General features: G+C 40.8%; 1 protein-coding gene across 3 annotated transcripts in view; it reads right to left on the bottom strand.

Annotated features, from left to right (window-relative positions):
- Window positions 1-7,674: 7,674 nt before the first annotated feature.
- The window catches only part of pdm2 (POU domain protein 2), a 44,053-nt gene continuing 32,238 nt past the window's right edge, over window positions 7,675-19,489 (bottom strand). For all 3 annotated transcript variants that reach the window (XM_064681281.1, XM_064681282.1, XM_064681283.1), the window contains 2 exons: window positions 15,839-15,895; window positions 7,675-9,667 (listed from right to left, as the gene is read on the bottom strand). In XM_064681281.1, the coding sequence (XP_064537351.1) occupies window positions 8,244-9,667; window positions 15,839-15,895 (1,481 nt within the window). In that variant the 3' untranslated portion in view covers window positions 7,675-8,243. The remainder of the gene's footprint in view (window positions 9,668-15,838; window positions 15,896-19,489) is intronic.

The raw sequence follows: 19,489 nt of genomic DNA, 5'->3' as shown, positions 1-19,489 counted from the left end.
ACTAAATATTTACCAGAGTTGCCGACACATCTTTTAGCCCACAAAAAAAGGCGTGGCACTTAAGTGAGAGCGCATAAAAGTATTTCAGTTGAAGAGAAAACAATTTGAAGAGTTTTTTTTTTCATTTGCAGCAGAAAACTTAATTTTCGTTAGTCCTGTCGAGCAGTCGAGTGATTAATGATATCAACGGAACGAAATAGTCCATAAAAATGTTATGAAAACGCATTCGAAAATTTCATTAAATTGTTATAAATGGAGGCGGCGGGTTGGCCAAAGGAAACATTTCTCAAAATGGGGAATTCAATTTGCAAATGCAGCGGCCAAAGCGAAATCTATCAAAGAGCTCGAAATCAAATCTGAGGCAGCCGATCTGAGCGTAGGCCACACATGCCGCATGCCACATGCCACACACACACACACACACACACGCACACACACACACGCACACACACAAATAATAGCCTCCAGCTGTAGCCAAGTCCTAATCCCAATTCCAATCGACCCACACGACTTTCTATTTGACCAGTTAAATGACCAGAGGGCTGAACAGGGCAGAGGCAGGGGCAGGGACAGGAGGGGGTTGCGGCACTTTGAATATGGACTGAAAAACTGAAAGCGATTTTGGGTTCCCTTTGAACGACCGTCTGCAACGGACTGATAACATTCAAAGAGCGATGCTCTCGAGTGTACCAATTACGTGTGAGTGCCGAGTCCCAGTTTCTGGAGCTGCTCCCTGCAAAGGCCCGGAGCTATTACCCCTTGTCCAGCCGAGGGGCGGGGGGGGGGCTGTACCCTGCAGTTGATAAGCGAGTGCTTCAAGACGCCATTAAAACGCTTTTGATCTGTACAAAAAGCAAGCAGCTAAATTTCTCTCTCAAATTTCCCTTTTTTTTTTGAAGGAGCAGCATAAACAATTAAAAGCTATTATCCATTTTTTATATATGTAGTCCCAAGAATGAAGCTTTTAGCTCGAAATTATTCATGATTTTAAGATGTTTTCTAATTTTTGCTTGCATATTTGCATAAAATTAACATAAAAACCCCTATTTCCCATAGTTGCAGGTTATAATAAGTACCTTTTTGTAATAAAAGTAGTAAAATGTACCAATGCATGAAAAAAGTACCAGTTCAGGTTCATTTTTAGCATGGCGGCAATTGCATGCGTGGAAGAGAGTGTGGGGGAGGGGGGGGGGGAATTTACCTATATAGAGAAATAAATTATTCTCTTATTATTGTCGCCCTTTTTGACTTTGCTTTTGAACCCGTTACATATTTGCCTGCGCAGCAGCAGCTAAAGCAACGAGCGAGCAAGGGAGCGCGAACATTTTCGTTGCTGCATGAGCAGCGGCTTTTGATCCCGTTGGTTGCGTGTGAAACATTGTTATTGTATTAGTGCAAAGGCTGACTTAGCGTAGGCGCGCGCCTTATATGCAAATTTAGTTCGTGCGCTTCTGCCCTGTTGATCGGTCGTATGCTCGTGAGTGTGTGTAAGTGTTTTTTTTTTGCGCATCATAATTGACGAGCGGCTGTTAAACGCGACTAGTGCGCTCGTGTGTATGTGTGTGTGTGTTTTTTGTTTTGTTTGTAAGGTGTTTAATATCTGTGGTTCAACCGTTTTCCCCGCGTTTGGTAAATGTTAAAATATATATAGTTTTCGGTGCAGAGCTTTTTCACCAGCAACAAATTGGCGCGCATTTGAGCTGCATTCACATTCAGAGACCGCGAGAGAGAGGTCCCGTTGGTTGCATGTGCAAGGAGCTAGCATTGTGTGAACGCAGCTTTGTCGTGGTATTAGTGCAAAGGCTAGCTTGGCGTAGGCGCGCGCTCTATGTGTATGCAAATTTAGTTTGGGCGCTTCTGCCCTGTATGAGCGTGTGTGTGTATAAAAGTGTTTTTTTTTTGCGAATCATATTTAAATAGCGGATCTTAAACGCGAATAGTTCGTTCGCGTGTGTGTGTGTCCTTTTTTTTCTGTTTGTTAATGTGTTTTATATCAGTAACTCGACCGTTTTCCGTGCATTTGATAATTGTTAAAATGCATTTAGTTTTCTGTGCTGAGCCTTTTCAACAGCAATAAATTAGCGCGCGTTTTGAGCTGCGACATTCTATATGTTGGGAAATAATTAATTCGTTTACTATTGCCGCGGCATTGCTTTTAATCCCGTTACATATTTGCCTGCAAAGCAGCAGCTAAAACAGATTGCGGGCAAGAGAGCTCCAAAATTGTTGTTGCTGCATGAGCAGCGGCTTTTGATCCCGTTGGTTCGCGTGGGCAAGGAGCGAGCCATGTGTGAGCGCAGCTTTGTTGTAGTATTAGTGCAAGGGCTGGCTTAGCGTAGGCACGCGCTCTATGTGTATGCAAATTTAGTTCGTGCGCTTCTGCCCTGTTGTTCGTTCGTGTGCTCGTGAGTGTGTATAAAAGTGTTTTTTTTTTGCGAATAATAATTAGCTAACGGCTGTTAATCGCGAATAGTTCGTTCGCTTGTGTGTGTGTCTCTTTTTTTTTTGCTTGTTTATGTGTTTTATATCAGTAATTCAACCGTTTTGGTAAAAGTTAAAATGCATTTAATTTTCGGTGCAGAGCTTTTTTACCAACAACAAAGTGACGCGCATTTGAGCTGCATCCATGTTCAGAGAGCGAGAGAGAGGAGAGAAAGAAATATGACGTAACAAGTAAGCGTGCGCTTCTTATTTATACATATACATATATTAATTTATTTACCAGGGCTGCAAACATAATAAATATTGTCTGTGGTTCGATTCACTGTGCGAACTAAGGTCTTTGATTCGTGAACTTGGCTCTCTAGCGTGATACGACGCATTATTATCAATTTAAAATTAAGGAAATTTGATTTTTAAGCCTGTTAACAAACAATTCTTGTTGGTTTTGATTGGATTGTGTTTCTGACTTTAGTTGAAGGTTAAGTTCAATTTTTAAAAGTTTGAATTTCAGGTTCGCAATCAAAACCGATTCATAGCCTTGATGTATATATTTAGATAACTTAATCTCAATAAATCTTTTATTTTTATATATAAAACTGTTTGTACTGACTGACTGACCTCTAACTGTTGCCACCTCCAAAGCCGAAGTCTCCTCCCACGTTAAGGCCGCCTATTTACCTACATACGTACATACCTATATACCAACATACATACCTTCATACTTAAATACCTACGCCTTCTGCTCCGCCCCTTGGTGCTCCACAGCCATGCTTCTCCGGCTCCTCAGCTTCCATCGGTGAAGCCGCCTGCGCCTAATTCATAGGGGAAGCATGCCAGCCTTACTTAAATTTTTGAGAATCGAGGAGGAGGGCTGCTTCAATAAGTACGTTTTTTTATTAAAATTTGCCGTACAAAAAGTCAAATTGGTCTGCAATTGGTATAGAAGACAACTTACATACATATGTACGCACATACATACATACACACACGCACACACATACACACAAACACACAAACACACATACATACATAATTACACACACACATACATACATAATTACAAACACTCATTCATTCATGCATGCATTCATTCATTCATACAATCATCTATTCCTACATTCATAGATGCAGGCATACATATACACATCTATACATTCATACATACAAAATTAATTTGGCATCTAAATCTACAACATCATTCCGGGTCGAAATTCATGTGAAAATGGTACACTCAAATATCCTATATAGACATAGCTGAACATTTCCCACCCCCATAACTCGGTCAATTCTCATCCGATTTTCGCGAGGTTTGGCTTTTTCTTCATGGCTTGCCCTCTAGATCCAATTGGCATCTAAATCTGACAACGTCATTCCGGGTCAAAATTCATGTGAAAATTTCCCACCCTCATAACTCGGTCAAAATTCAACCGATTTTCGCGAGGTTTGGCTTTTTCTTCATGGCTTGGCCTCTAGATCAATTTGGCATCTAAATATGACAATATCATTCCGGGTCAAAATTCATGTCAAAATGGTACCCTCAAATATCGTATATAGACATATGTCAAAATTTCCCACCCTCATAACTCAGCCAAACCTCATCCGATTTTCATATTGATTGGCTTTTTGTTCATGGTTGGACCTCTAGATCAAATTGGCATCTAAATCTGACAACATCATTCCGGGTCAAAATTCATGTGAAAATCGTACCCCCAAATATCCTATATAGACATAGGTCAAAATTTCCCAACCCCATAACTCGGTCAAATATCATCCGATTTTCGCGAGGTTTGGCATTTTCTTCATGGCTTGGCCTCTAGATCAATTTGGCATCTAAATCTGACAACATCATTCCGGGTCAAAATTCATGTGAAAATGGTACCCTCAAATATCGTATATAGACATAGGTCAAAATATCCCAACCCCATAACTCGGTCAAATCTCATACGATTTTCGCGAGGTTTGGCTTTTTCTTTATGGTTTGGCCTCTTGATCAATTTGGCATCTTAATCTGACAACATCATTCCGGGTCAAAATTCATGTGAAAATGTACCCTCAAATATCCTATATAGACATAGGACAAAATTTCCCACCCCCATAACTCGGTCAAACCTCATCAGATTTTCATAATGTTTGGCTTTTTGTTCATGGTTTGGCCTCTAGAACAATTTTGCATCCAATTCTGACAACATCATTCCGGGTCAAAATTCATGTGAAAATGTACCCTCAAATATCCTATATAGACATAGGACAAAATTTCCCAACCCCATAACTCGGTCAAATCTCATCAGATTTTCATAATGATTGGCGTTTTCGTCATGGCTTGGCCTCTAGATCAATTTGGCATCTAAATCTGACAACATCTTTCTGGGTCAAAATTCATGTGAAAATGGTACCCTCAAATATCCTATATAGACATATGTAAAATTTCTTACCCTCATAACTCAGCCAAACCTCATCCGATTTTCGCGAGGTTTGGCTTTTTCGTCATGGCTTGGCCTCTAGATCAATTTGGAATCTAAATCTGACAACATCATTCCGGGTCAAAATTCATGTGAAAATGGGACCCTCAAATATCCTATATAGACATAGGACAAAATTTCCCAACCCCATAACTCGGTCAAATCTCATCAGATTTTCATAATGATTGGCTTTTTCTTCATGGCTTGGCCTCTTGATCAATTTGGCATCTAAATTTGACATCATTCCGGGTCAAAATTCATGTGAAAATGGTACACTCAAATATCCTATATAGACATAGGTCAAAATTTCCCAACCCCATAACTCGGTCAAATCTCATCCGATTTTCGCGAGGTTTGGCTTTTTCTTTATGGTTTGGCCTCTAGATCAATTTGGCATCTTAATCTGACAACATCATTCCGGGTCAAAATTCATGTGAAAATGGTACCTTCACATATCCTATATAGACATAGGACAAAATTTCCCAACCCCATAACTCGGTCAAATCTCATCCGACTTTCGCGAGGTTTGGCGTTTTCGTCATGGCTTGTCCTCTAGCTCGATTTGGCATATAAATCTAGCAGCAGTACTCATGTCTTAAATAAAACAATTTAAAAATGGGCCACAACTGGGCCTCAACCGTAAATGCCTTTACTGTCAGTAGCCAAAGGACTCTCAGCAATAGAAAAAAAAACAACAAGAAGGACAACAATCGCCGCCCTTCTAGTAGACCATATGACATAACTATGTGTGAATTTATGGCATAAACCCTTTTTTTTTGTTTTTTGTTGCCCTAAACGAATCAGCGAGTGGCACCAAGCCGAACCCACCCTCACTCCAAGTCTGAAACTTTTCCTTGGCAAGGGTTGGGGTTGGGGTTGGGGTTGCGGATGGTCAATGGGATTTACACGCTTGCCTCGATATACAAATAAGGGTTTCATGCGGCGCAGTTCGCTTCCATATTGAGTGTCGCACGGCAAAGATGAAGTGATTTCTTATCCAACAAATCCACTCCCGAGATTTTGCCACCAGGTTTCCAACAAAAGTAAAGGGGTTGGTGCGGGTCGCTCCCTTTGTTTGGCTGTGTGTGTGTGTGTGTGTGTGTTTATGTGTGTGTCTAAAGGAAGTTTATTAAAAAATGGTGTGTTTGCGCTTGGCGCGTGTCCTGGCGGATGGGATTCCCTTCTTTTTTTTTTCTTGGGCCCAGAAATCAGTTAACTAAATATGTTGTTAAATATTTATTTAGGGAGCTTCTAATGAGATTCAAGTGTACTTAGGATCAAGGGTTGCCCTGCGAAATGGCACCTAATTGAATTATAAATCAAATCCAAGGCTTAGCTTGTTTCGAATGGTGCCAAGAGGTAGGCTTTGATGGTTTTTTAGGGCCTCTCATTAATGTGGCTTTAATCTGCAATAAGAAACCTTTTCTGGCAAACAATTTTTAATGTTTTATAATCCTTTCTAGCTGAATACTCAAAAACGTATATACTTAATTTTCAATAAACAAAAGCTCAAGAGCTTGCATATCTGTTTATAAACAGTCAACAAATTTTGAATTAATATATTTGTATTAATACTGGGAATATCAGAAGAACACTTGTGCCCAGCTCTGCTTTGTCTTGTGATATGCGCTCACGAGGAACAGCGGAATATCTCTTCTTGTTAACATACAAATATGTGCATATGTATAAATGTACCTACCCATAACTTAATACATTCACCATCTTTTTATATGCACGCAAGCAGTAGAGAGCAGTCTATAGAGATAGCACTAAAAATAAGAGAGGAAGAGAGAAAGAGAAGGTGTGAGAGAGAGAGAGCGAGAGAAAGTGCACAGTAACGATTATACGCAGAGATTAAGTTAATAAGTCACTTGTTAATATAACACTTATATGCAAAGCACAATAACCCGTGGGACTTACTTGAATTCTTGAGAACCGCATAGTAGGGCAGTACTTTTTCATTTAAATTTCACAGTCAACAGAAAATATATTTTGTGCCCGCTTTATAAATATAACTATACCGTACATATATACATACATACATACATACATACATACATACATACATACATACATACATACATGCAAACATACATACATACATACATACATACATACATGCAAACATACATACATACATACATACATACATACATACATACATACATACATACATACATACATACATACATACATACATACATACATACATACATACATACATACATACATACATATATACATACATACAGACATACATACATACATACATACATACATACATACATACATACATACATACATACATACATACATACATACATACATACATACATACATACATACATACATACATACATACATACATACATACATACATACATACATACATACATACATACATACATACATACATACATACATACATACATACATACATACATACATACATACATACATACATACATACATACATACATACATACATACATACATACATACATACATACATACATACATACATACATACATACATACATACATACATACACACATACATACATTAGTGTAAACATAAATGTGCTGGGCGATTTAAATAATCATCTTCAATTTATTTATTATTTTAATTATGATTTCATTTTTTTTTAATTAAATGAAATTCAATGAATTAAGATTTTACTTAACTGTTTTTCGAATACCCCCAATAAAAACAACAACAATTTTCCAATCAATTGAGTTTTTAAATAATTTTTATTGAATTTTTTGTTTGTGTTTCTGTGTGTTAAGATCTAAGAGTTCAGATCAATTTACAATTGGACATTGTACAACAATATCATTATATTTATAGTAGTATATAGATAGTATTTTACATAGGTGTCTAAGTTTAATATTAAATATATTTATATTTATGTATATATATGTGTGTGTGATGTATAAATACTTGATAGATCGGCATGCTGAACACGTACATATACACATATACAGAGACAACAAACAGTTTGGGATAGAAGGGTAGAAATTCGTATAGCTAGGAACTAGGAGGAACTCTCTACATAGATCCAATATAATGCCTACATGGGCTGTATATATATATATGTATATATATGTTTCTGTACTCGTAAATTCGTTATGGAATGCTGCTGATACGACTTGACTATCACCTAGGGGGCTGGAACAGGGGCGGGGCCAGGGGCAGGGGATTGGGATTCTGGGTTAATACGATATGCAGTTTTGGAATGTTTGTGGAAGATTTGGAGTACTCGCTCGCGCTCTCTCTCTCTCTCGCTCCCTCGCTCTCTCTTTCTATATACAAGCTGACCAGAGTTGGCAGCCGGCAGCAGATCATTCACCGGAGCTAATGGAGCTGCCGCAGTGGGAGCCGCCGGCCTCGAGCAGCACATGACCACCGTTGGACATGTTGAGGGCTTGCGGTGGATAGCCAAAGGCGTGACTGCTCAACGGGGTGCCGGTGGGACTGTCCAGGTCGAGCGAGGGATTGATGCGCTTCTCCTTCTGCCGGCGATTGCAGAACCAGACGCGCACCACCTCCTTGTCCATGTGCAGGCGCTCCGACAGCTGGTTGATCTCCTCCGAGGTGGGCTTGCAGTTCAGCATGAAAGCCTGCTCCAAGGCGCCGCGTATGGTCGTTTCAATGGAGGTGCGCTTCTTGCGCCGCCTGCCCAATATGCTCTCCGGCGTGCTGGACAGATTGGTGGTCATCGTATTGATATTGAAGACACCGCCCGCCGATTTGGCCACACTCGAGTCCGCGTCCTCCAGCCACTTTTGCAGCAGCGGCTTCAGCTTGCACATGTTCTTGAAGCTGAGATTTAGGGCCTCGAAGCGCGAGATGGTCGTCTGGGAGAAGTCGTTGCCATAGAGCTTGCCCATGGCCAGGCCGACATCGCCCTGGGTGAAGCCCAGCTTGATGCGACGCTGCTTGAACGTCTTGGCGAACTGCTCCAGCTCCTCCAGATCGGTGGTCTCCTCCGGCGACTGCTCCAGCTTGGTTGCCATCACAGCGGCCACGGTGGCGCCGCTAGCCAACGGCTTGGGCGTGCTCGAGGCAGTCGTCGTCGTCGTCTGCAGATGCTGCTGCTGCTGCATGCTGGGCGTATTGGGCGTCAGGACGGCGCTGCTCAGGCCCAGACTCGCCGCCAGCGAATTGGGCGGCGTGCGCTGCGCCTGCTGCTGCTGCGGCTCCATGGAGCGGGCCACGGGACTCAGGGAGGGACTGCGCAGCGGCGACTTGCTCAGCGGCGTGGAATAGTGTCGCGTGGGCAGCGGCTCGCTGGGCGGCGGCAGCTGCTGTTCCCTCTGCTGCTTGAGCTGCTGCAGCGCCTGGAACTGGGCCAGCGCCTGCAGCGAGTTCTGCAGCAGAAACTGTGTCGCCAGATTGGGATTGGGAAAGGCATCGGGCGCCAGTTGACGCACCATCTCGATGTAGCTGTGCAGCTGCAGCTGCAGCGCCTGCTGCATATCCTCTGGCCCAAAGCCCAGCGGCGCTGCGGGCGGCGCCGCCGTCAGCGGCATGCCCAGCCCGGTGGGGGGCGTGGCTGCGGCGGACTGTGCCGCGAGCGCAGCTTCGGCTGTGTGCTCCAGGGCCAAGCGCTTGGCCGCTGGCGAAACGCTGCGCGCCAAGTTGAGCACCTCGTTCTCCATGTCTGCATCCAATTGGCGTGCGCTGCGTTTACTGCTCAAATTCTGCGCCACATCCTCCTCTAGCTCGTCCTCCTCCTCCTCTTCCTCGTAGCTTTTGCCGCAGTCTGTAAAAAGAGAGAGGAAATTTTGTCGTTATTTGTGAATCAACTTTATATGAATAATAATTAATCAGATAAGGGTGAATGATTGGCTGATTGACTAATGACTAAATGACTGGCTCTTTCGCTGATTACTGATTGATGCCGTGCTTAAATGATTGACTGATTGATAGAGTGAATGACTGACTGATAGATTATTGATTGTTCACTTATTGATTGCTCAGTCAATCAGCCATTTAACTATCGGCTGATTGACTGACTGCTGCACTAACTGATTGATTGACTAACTGACTGTTTCACTGATTGATTTACTTACTGATTGATTCACGGGTTGCATCACTGACTGACTGATTGACTAGTTGATTGATTGCTTGAGAGATTAATTGACTTGGTTGTGAGCTGATTGACTGACTGATTGGCTAATCTGTTGACTGATTGATTGACTACTTCTCCAGTTGATTGACTGACTGACTGGCTAACTGACTGATTCATTGACTGATTTACTAACTGGTTGACTGTGTGATTGAGTGAACGACTGAATGACAGCTTGACTGATCGATTGATTGGTGGACTGACTGATTGAAAGACTGATTATTTAATCTACTGACTGAATAGCTGACAAATTCCAACTCGGTTTCAGGCTGATTTATAAAGCACTACGTAAAACGACATTTGATAGCTTGAACCGAAGGAGTTACACTTTGACCGGGCAATGCCGGTTAATGCTCGCTAGCTTTTTATATAAATTCTATGTATATTCTGTATCAAAATATATATTTTTTCAATTTTCCAACTCAATGAAGTTGCAAGTAGCCAGGACATAGCAGGACAACACGCGTCGCATAATTCAATTCCCCAACTCAACAGCCCCCCCTCCCTCTTCACGACTGGCCAGCGCCCCCTTCCCCCTCGGGGCAAGTTTTCAATATTTCTGCTATTTTAAGGCAAATTTTATTCAATCTTCCAATTGAATGCGCCTTCTGCTTAGTCCTTGCCCCGTTGTTGTCCTGCGGTTAGCTGCTGCATTGCCGATAGACGCTCAAGCGGAAGGGTTTGCTTTGTGGCACGCCCAGCCGCCCGAACGCCCCCTCCCTTGGCCCATAGACTAGATCAAAATTCAATCATGCATAATAATTGAAAAATCGCCGGCACAGGACGCAGGACACAGGACACAGGCCATAAAAAGCTTTTCACAACTTTTTGTTTTGGTTTTTCTTTCAATATTTTTTTTTCCCCTTTCGAGATCTGCCCAGCTCAAATTTCATAATGTGTCATGAGCATTTATTGAGCATCTATTGCCTTTAGAATTGAGAATATCAAAGCATATTCAAGAACTTCCTGTAAGATAATCCCCACGAACTTCAGTCAAAGATCATCAAAGCGCAGCGAACAGTCTTTGAGTTAAAAAATATTTATTGTGCCTGGCTTACAATATGAAAATTCATTTAAGATTTAATATTTGATGAGGAGATGCATTTTCAATTGAGAAATGTTTTTCTTACACATCGTAAAGTATTTGATTTACAAAATATCGAAACACAATTTTTTAAAATTTTTGCATATTAATAAAATAGCTTTTTTGTTTATAAATAAACGAAGTTTTTTTTTTTTTATTTCGAAATATATATGAACCAAATCGTATCAAAATTGTAGATTAATTTTGAAGCGAATTAGTTCAAATATTTTTCCAAATAAGAATAAATTGTAAACAAATTTTCAAAAATCCGAAAAATATTTGAAAATTCAAAAAAAAACTTTTGTTGTTAAATATGCTTCAGGCTTAGAGTTGGCCATTTTTTGACCTACTAATTCGGTTCTCAATACGATTTATTTTCAAATATATAAAAAAAATCAAGTTGCTGGCTCGAATTTGAAAAGTTAAAAACAATTTGTTAAATTTTTTTGAGTAATACTTCAACCCCTTCAACCATAACTTCAACCTGTTTAAAACGATTTCGTTATTGGGTTCGGTTTGTTTCAAGCGGCTTTACAGCTAGTCAGTTCTGGTAAAGGGATTAGAACTTTGATTTTCGATGCGGGTGTTCGTTTCTGGGAGAAGGGGGTGGGGGGTCGAAGTTTTGAACTTTTAAATGCGCCCAGCTATGTGGGCAGCTGTTTTTATGACTTGTGTTGTTAGCGCAAAGAATCGGCTAATATAATTAGCAGAAAATGCAGTCAGCTTTAAAAAAAATCACATAACTACATAAGGGTTTAAACCCTACAAAAATGTGATGTACCCTCCGCCCCTGGCACTGCAACCCCCTGTTGTTGGCATTTTTAAACAATTCGTTACAATTGCGCACAATTTGCAATGCACGAGCCGAGGATTTCCATTTTATGATTATTTTTTAACGGGGTTAAACCCGACTGCAACTTTTGATTGGCGAAAAAGGGGTTTATGTTAAGAGGGAATAAAAAGAGAGAAAAGGGGGTTCTGCCGCGTTGCATTGTTGCACACGTGGAAAGTCAAGAAGCTGCAGGCTACAAACTATTGTGGCTCTAGCAGCGGGCAGAGCCCTGCAGCGACAGGCCACCAAGTTCCTAGTTCGAATCCCCAACTCGCAGATCGAACCGGGAACCAGGTGATGCTGCGTTTTGTCTTTGCCTCAGCAGATGTCCTGCCCCGGTCCCTGTTGTTGCTGCTGGTCGAATACAATGGCAAAATGTGTGAATGTTTCCACTGACAAATGAAGTGTTGCTGCCCCTTGTTGTTGCACTCTCCACGTTCGCTTGTCTCTCTCTTCTCTTTTTGTTGGTTGCATTTAGGGGTTGCTCGCTCGTGGGGTGTCGCCTTTTTTCCCTTTTTCCCTTCTTTCGGGAATGCAACGGCGCAAAGTGCGTTGCGATTTATGGGAAAGATAAAACGCAACGCAAATGTGAACATATATTTGTGTGCTGTGTGCTCAAACTATCCAATTAAACGCTACATTTTACAGGGTATCTAAATTAAAAAACTAGCATACGAAACAACTTGTGCATATGGGAAAAATTGAGAGTTTTATCTAATATTTAAAGCATATAGGGCAAAAGAAAATATCTCTTTAATTATGAGAATAGTTACGAGCAAACTTTAAATAAGCACACAAGGAAGTACTTGAATTAGTGCCTGACTAGCAAATACCCTAAAATACCCGCCCAGCTACCGAGTAATCAAACTTCTCTTCTTCTTTCCTTTATACCCTATACCAAAGACAATATAAACACTAAGATGAGCAACGCCCATACATTTGAATGCGATGCAAAATTTGTAGCCTGGCTTTTCATCTGGCTTTTCACAAGACACGCCAACCGACTGGCTCTTCGCTCTTCAAAAGCCAGACGACCAGTGTTTATATTGTCTTTGCCTATACCCTATGTCCGGACAATGCGTTCTTCATTAATTTCGCTGTTTACAGTCCGTTCTTTATGAAGTTTTCAGGGCTTGAATGTGACATAAAAAAGTGCGTGTATACCAAAGCCCAAGGATCTACCTTTAAAAATGAGTTATTTACCGTTTTGGGAGAGGTTCGTTGTAGTTATGCAACATATGATTTATTGCTTATCAGCATAGGTTATACAGAAAGTGCATACAAAGTTTGGTCTAAATGAGTTATATAGTTTTCGAGTTAAGCGTATATACATTTATCCAAGTTTAAAGAATGGGCTAAAGATTGCAAGCCGATCTACTTCTTTCTATATAAAATAGTATAAAAAAGTCTAGAATCCGAAAAGAAGAATCCATATACGCCTTGAATCAAGTACATATTGTAATTGCATTCCATTATTCCACGCTTCCCATACAATATATCTCTTTTATATTCCTAAATTCCTTCATCATATTCCCACTAGCAACCACTTCAACTCTTTTTAAATTAAACTTCCATGAAACCACAAATTTAAACCCAAGCGGAACGCCCCCGTAACGCCCCGCTTAAGAAACGCGCACCCAATCAATAAAAAAAAGAGCAAAAAAACACTAAACAGGAACCGCTGATTATAATATCATATCGTCGAGAGGCTTGCCGTACAAATTACCCTATCAAAGGCCGACAATTAGCTTCACGCAACCTAATCCTTTCGGGCCCAACCCCGGCGGAAGAGGCGTGCAATTTGAATAAGAGTCAGTCAACAAGTGGCACTTAAAAAGCCGCGTAACCCTGCCGCGAGGTTAGGGTTACGCTTGCCGAGGGGCTGTCTGTGTGAAGGGCCAAAACAATTTGCCGCACGCTTTACACCTCGTTGCTATTCAAATGATATGTTAAACAGGCGCAGGCAGCAACAGTTGATTGGCTACCCTAACCTCACACTTCAGCCCAACCGCCAATAAGCAGCAACCCTTTTTTTTATGAAGGGTTCACTTTTTGTTTGTTGTCGTTTGCTGTTGTGACATAATTTAAATAAACGCGCGACCCGTTAATTTGCGTAAACCAATGAGAATGCAAGTTTAATTGCCAGTCGCTGATGTGTGTGGCAACCCTGTTCAGTGTATATTTAAATGAGGGTTGCCATTCAAATTTAGTACTCATCGAGGGTCGGGCAAAACAAGCGCTATGCATGTTTTTGCATAGATTAGCTGCGCTTTGTTATGCTCGGAGAGCGGGAGGGAGGGAGTGTAGGGAAGAGGGTGAGCGAGGGGAAGGGGGGGAGGGGAGTAGTTAAAGGTCATCAGTTAGGGTCGCCTCTCTTACATAATTGCTGGCACAATCAAATTTAAATGCGCAGTTGTTGCCAAAAGACGATACGAAATTTACATTTTGACAAATTGTTATTTTTATTTTGTTTGTTAGGGTTTGCCCCGTGAGGGTGAGGGGTAGGAACAACTCAGGCGGGGGTTCGACGGGGTCAAAAGTGTGTGCATTGTGTGCGTATCTGTGTGTATATAACCTTTTGCATACGCTTTGGGGGTTGTTAGCATACTTGAATAGTTTCTGAACTTCCCGCAAATTTGCCAGGGTTGCAACTGCGCTTTGTTCTGAGATGTGGGTGTGCGACATTACGCAGCATGTGTGTGTGTGTGTGGAGGGGGGAAGGGTTCCGCTTCACAAAACCAAAATTTGCAACATTGTTGATTTTAAACTGGGAAATATATAAATGTTCTCTTTCCTCAGTTTCGAGTTGTTATAGCAAAGTTATATTTTGTGTTTTGCAAGAAATGTATAAAAATTAATCTGATTTAAGATACCCCCAGGTCTAATTGTAGTATTGTAATACTAAAAAAGTATTTTTCAAGACTAAATTTATTTTATATGCATGAAAGTTCAATTTTTCAACACTGGAGTTCTCTCTGGCCCATTTCTATAACATTTTTTAAGCATGTTTGTGGCTTTTTACCATTATCATTAATTTTTAAAAGTTTAATTAAGAAAATTAAACATATCAGGCTTTTTCAACCCTAAAACTCTTTTAAGTGCGTGCAAATTCCATTTTTCAACACAGAAATTTTCTTAACATATGAGGCGTTTTAACACTGAAATTACATAACTTTTTAAGCACAAGAAATTTTTTTAAACATTTCTGAAGATTTCTTTGCCCAGTACTCGATAAATGCGTATTTAACAACACTGAAAGTTGTTTAGTGCGCTTTTCAATTTCATTTTCCCAAAAATTGCGTAGAAAATTGATTGGATTTTTTTTAAAGCGTCCTGACGATAGTTTTTTAAGCATTTTTTAACACTGAAATTCCTTATTTAATTCGCCAAGTACTTTACTGTGCTGCATAGGTGCTTGCCAAGGATCCTAAATCATTTAAGGGTTTTAGAGTCGCACTTTAGTCACGTGCATGGCTCGTTGGCAGCAGCAGCTACCTAAGCCCGATCCCCGATTCCCGAGCGCCTAACCCAGAGACACTCAACTGAACTGGCACGCTCTGAGCTCGGGCTGAGCCTCAGGCTCATCCTCAGACTCGAGCTGCAACTGGCTTTGGGGTTGTCTTTGTCGCTGTTGTTGTTGCATATCCTTTTTGGAAAACTATAAAATTTGCCCATAACTCGCTCCCTTTCCAGCCCCGAGCCGACTGTACAGAGAGACACATCAATAAATTGGCAACGTAGCTCGTGTGAGTAATCAATTTTGCCACAAAGTAGCCACGTTCCACGCGACCAAAAGGCAAATCGAACCCTTAGACCTTATGGCTAAACATATTTTCATTTCTATTTTGGTGCATGTCTGCTGAATGTTGGCAAAGGATTACGAGCATACCTGATAGAGATCGCAGGGGAGATGGCGGTGTCGGTGAGTTTGACATGTGTCGCATAACTGCAAAGAAATGAAAGACAAAAAAAACCAAATGTAAATGATAAATGCTTGCGATTCTTGCGGCTGTTTGCCAAGAGGAATTCCACGAAATGTGAGAATTTAAAAAGAAATTACAACTAATTTGGGTATTTTCAAAGTAATTAAATAAAAATATGGAAAAAAAAAAATTGTCAAGCAGGTCTATCGAGAGAATATGCCAGTGCAGATCTATCGATAGAATATCTATCGATAAGGCATTAAGCTGCCATCGATAAAGCAAAAAATTGCCTATCGGTTAGCGATTGCTTAAACATTGCCTTTCGAATGCATATTATATGATAAAACATATACAAATGCCGATCGATAGCTCAATAAGTTGACTATCGATTAAGCATAGAGTTACGCTTTACCTATCGATAAATCATGAGCTGCTTAATGAAGGCCCTAGAATTCATTATCGATAGCTTAGCAACATTTTTATCGATTGAGCAAGATACCTAGGAGCTGGCTATCGATTAGGAATTTATTTCCCTGAAGCATCACGTTTAGTATTGAATTAAGAGATTTTGTCTATTGAATGACTATTGAGTAGCCCATCGATAGAGCATTAGCTTGCCTACCGATTAGCCACTGAGGTTCCCCTTGCTTGTCGATAGCTCATTAAAATCGAGATCAAAAGAGAATTACAAGTCGATTGATATAAAAAAAAACAGTTGCTTGTTAATCGAGAACTAGCTTGCCTATCGATGTAGCATTCAGCTGCCTATCGATAAGGCAACAAATTGGAACAACCTTGAGCTGCTTATTGGTAGATCATAAATTGCCTTTTGATCGGTCATAGAATTTATTATCAATAGAGTTATAGAGAGTTAAATTTCCTAGTGATAAACCATTAATCTGCCTATCGATAGAACATTCTGTAGTCTATCGATTCAACATGGAAATGCATATCGATATTTGTAACACTAATTTGTCGATCTTCAAGTTGCTTATTGACATATCATTGAGTCTTGCCTATCGTTTGCCTTTCTTGTCTATCGATTGCACCTTGTAATGCTTATCGATAGAGCATTGCGTTATCTATCGATTGCACCTTGCAGTGTTTATCGATTATTGAATTCTCCCCCAAACGTGCTGCACGTTCCTGCATCCTGTTTGCAGGCACGGCTTTCAATTTATGGCACACCACAGTTGTGTTTGGTGGTTGCAGTTGGAGTCTTCGTCTGGGTGTTGTCTGTTTTTGGCGAGTGTCTCTGACACACACACACACACCCATACACACACACACACACTCGGTCACACACATTTTGGTCATCGTTTGTCCATTTGGTCTGCTTGGCTGCCCTCCGTCCACTTGGCTCGTAAAATGTCCATTAGTATTTACGGTTCTTCGTTTCAGCGTAACATGCAAAAATTTCCTTGTCTAGTGATGTCCTTTGAGTGGTGTCCTTCGAGTGTGGCGAGCGCTGTAAACTTTTTAAGAGCTCCTCACGCTCGCTTTGCGCCTGCCAAACGCCAGTCGACAGCTCAGCGATGAAATCAGCATGAAGTCAAATTAAACTTGAATGCCTGAAGTCTTTAAATCGTAAAGTTTGCCCAGGAAATTGCATTTGTAATTCGTTTTCTGGCGTTAAAATATATCGATTGCTTTTGAGTTTAGGTTTTTGGTTATTTAAATAATGCACACCATGAGTTGGATTCGATTTTAGAGAGCATCTCTTTCTTGTTTTAAATCACGAAATGTACAAGAACTAAACTTACTTGATGAATTTTAGGTAAATATTATCGATATATCTTGCTCTTTTCAGAGTATCGATAAATATCGATTTGGAGACATGCTTTTTTGAGCATAACTCGAGAACTATAAGAGCTAGATGCACAGAATTTGGTAGGCGGGTTCTCGTATATCATATACAGCTTTAGAGTATTTCACATTTGACATATGTCTGCCCTTTGCTCATTTTTAAAGGTACGTCTACGCCCTTAAGGATATATACACTTATTTATGAAGTATTGAAGCCCTGAGAGTTTCATCAAGATCGGACCATAAAGACCCAAGTTACTTAAGGAGGCCTATCGTATAGTGTGTGCATTTGCATGAAAGGATGCTAAAATGCTTCTAACGGCAACTGCACACTAGTTTTTAGGGTATCTCCTAGTCGTATACTCCCAATTAGAGACCTCTTACCTTCTCCTGTTAGTTTTTCTTTGCTTATCTTTATTCAGAATAGCTTATTGGGGCATTATCATATCTAACCAGCTCGGGGAACTGTTTGTCCGACTATCTATGCAAAATCCTGTTACACACACACACTCGCACACACTCGCACACACACACACACACACACGCAGTTTACTTTGAATACACACATATGCGCGGAGCTGAGGCTCTGCTGACGCGTTGTCGCTTCGTGTCCACCCTGTGGCCGAGTTTTTTGTTGGGTTTTTTGTTTTGCAAAGTAGATATTAAATTTATAGCTCCCCCGGGGCGTAAACAATGTGTAGCATCCTTGACTAAGCGGGCTGGACAAACACACACACACACACACACACACACTCACGCAAACACACTCGGATTGGGTAAAAAAAAGCGACATATTTTTACGACAATATATGGCAGACGAAATGCCTTGGAATCCTTGTGCATAATGTCTCAGCCTGACATTATAAATATACAGATTACCCCATTGGACACCGCCGGACGCGCTCGTAATGGGTTTTGTGGTGGCGGGAGGCTGCTGGTTCGAATCCTCACAGAGTGTCCGGAGTCCTTTTTTTCCAGGGGCTGACATTAAAGCCTTGGCGCTGATCTGCATGTTACACACATTTTGTGTGTTTTGCTATTTTGCTTTCATGCAATTAAAAAGGACACGCATATCCTTGCACCTAAGGCTTAAATGTAATTACACAAAATTTGGCTTTTGTGGTGTTCTTTCACTCTCTTTTTATGACCAGGAAAATTAAGGGAAAATTGCACGCCTCACAGTGAAAAAAAGACGCAGCTTAGTTTTTTTCTTACCATTTTTTAAAGGACATATGCCTGATGTGCCTTGCCTTTTGTGTGTGTGTGTGTGTGTGTGTGTGTGTGTGTGAATGCAAATACCTGAGACGCACAGGTAAAAAAAAGGACAACGGCCACAGGACTCTGTGCGGGATGCAAATGCTAACAAAATAATGATCACACGCACAGTGGGGTGCGGCATCTGCAGCAGCAGCAGCAGGAGATGCAGCTCATGATGCCGAATCAAAACTATAGCAAATGCCATGAAATTGTAGATCTCGATATGGAAATGGAAATGGAAATGGAAATTCTATGGCTCACAATTCAATAGGTGCGGGCGTGCGTCTTTTGTAATCAGCTGTGGCGGCATTTGGTTGCCAGTTGAGTTTTTCCTTCACAGTTTTACCGAAAGTGAAAGCCACAGGTGGAGGTAGAAGGTTGTCTCAAAGTTGGTCAAAGACTTGACAACGAGTTATTATAGGCATAAACTGTTTCTTATATAATATATATAAGAGCCTAAACTAAGGTTTTAGCATGGACAAGTTTTTCTCTGAGTTTTCATGAGAATAAGTCAAGCTTTAAAAAGGCGTCGAAAACTTTGAGTACTTAAAAGC

This window comes from Drosophila montana, unplaced genomic scaffold, assembly GCF_035044405.1.
Source record: "Drosophila montana isolate Dmon_TW-CO22-7 unplaced genomic scaffold, ASM3504440v1 contig_2192_1, whole genome shotgun sequence".
NCBI classification, from domain to species: Eukaryota; Metazoa; Arthropoda; class Insecta; order Diptera; family Drosophilidae; genus Drosophila; species Drosophila montana.
The sequence above is the reverse complement of the archived record's forward strand: the minus strand, read 5'-3'. Positions and strand labels throughout refer to the sequence as shown.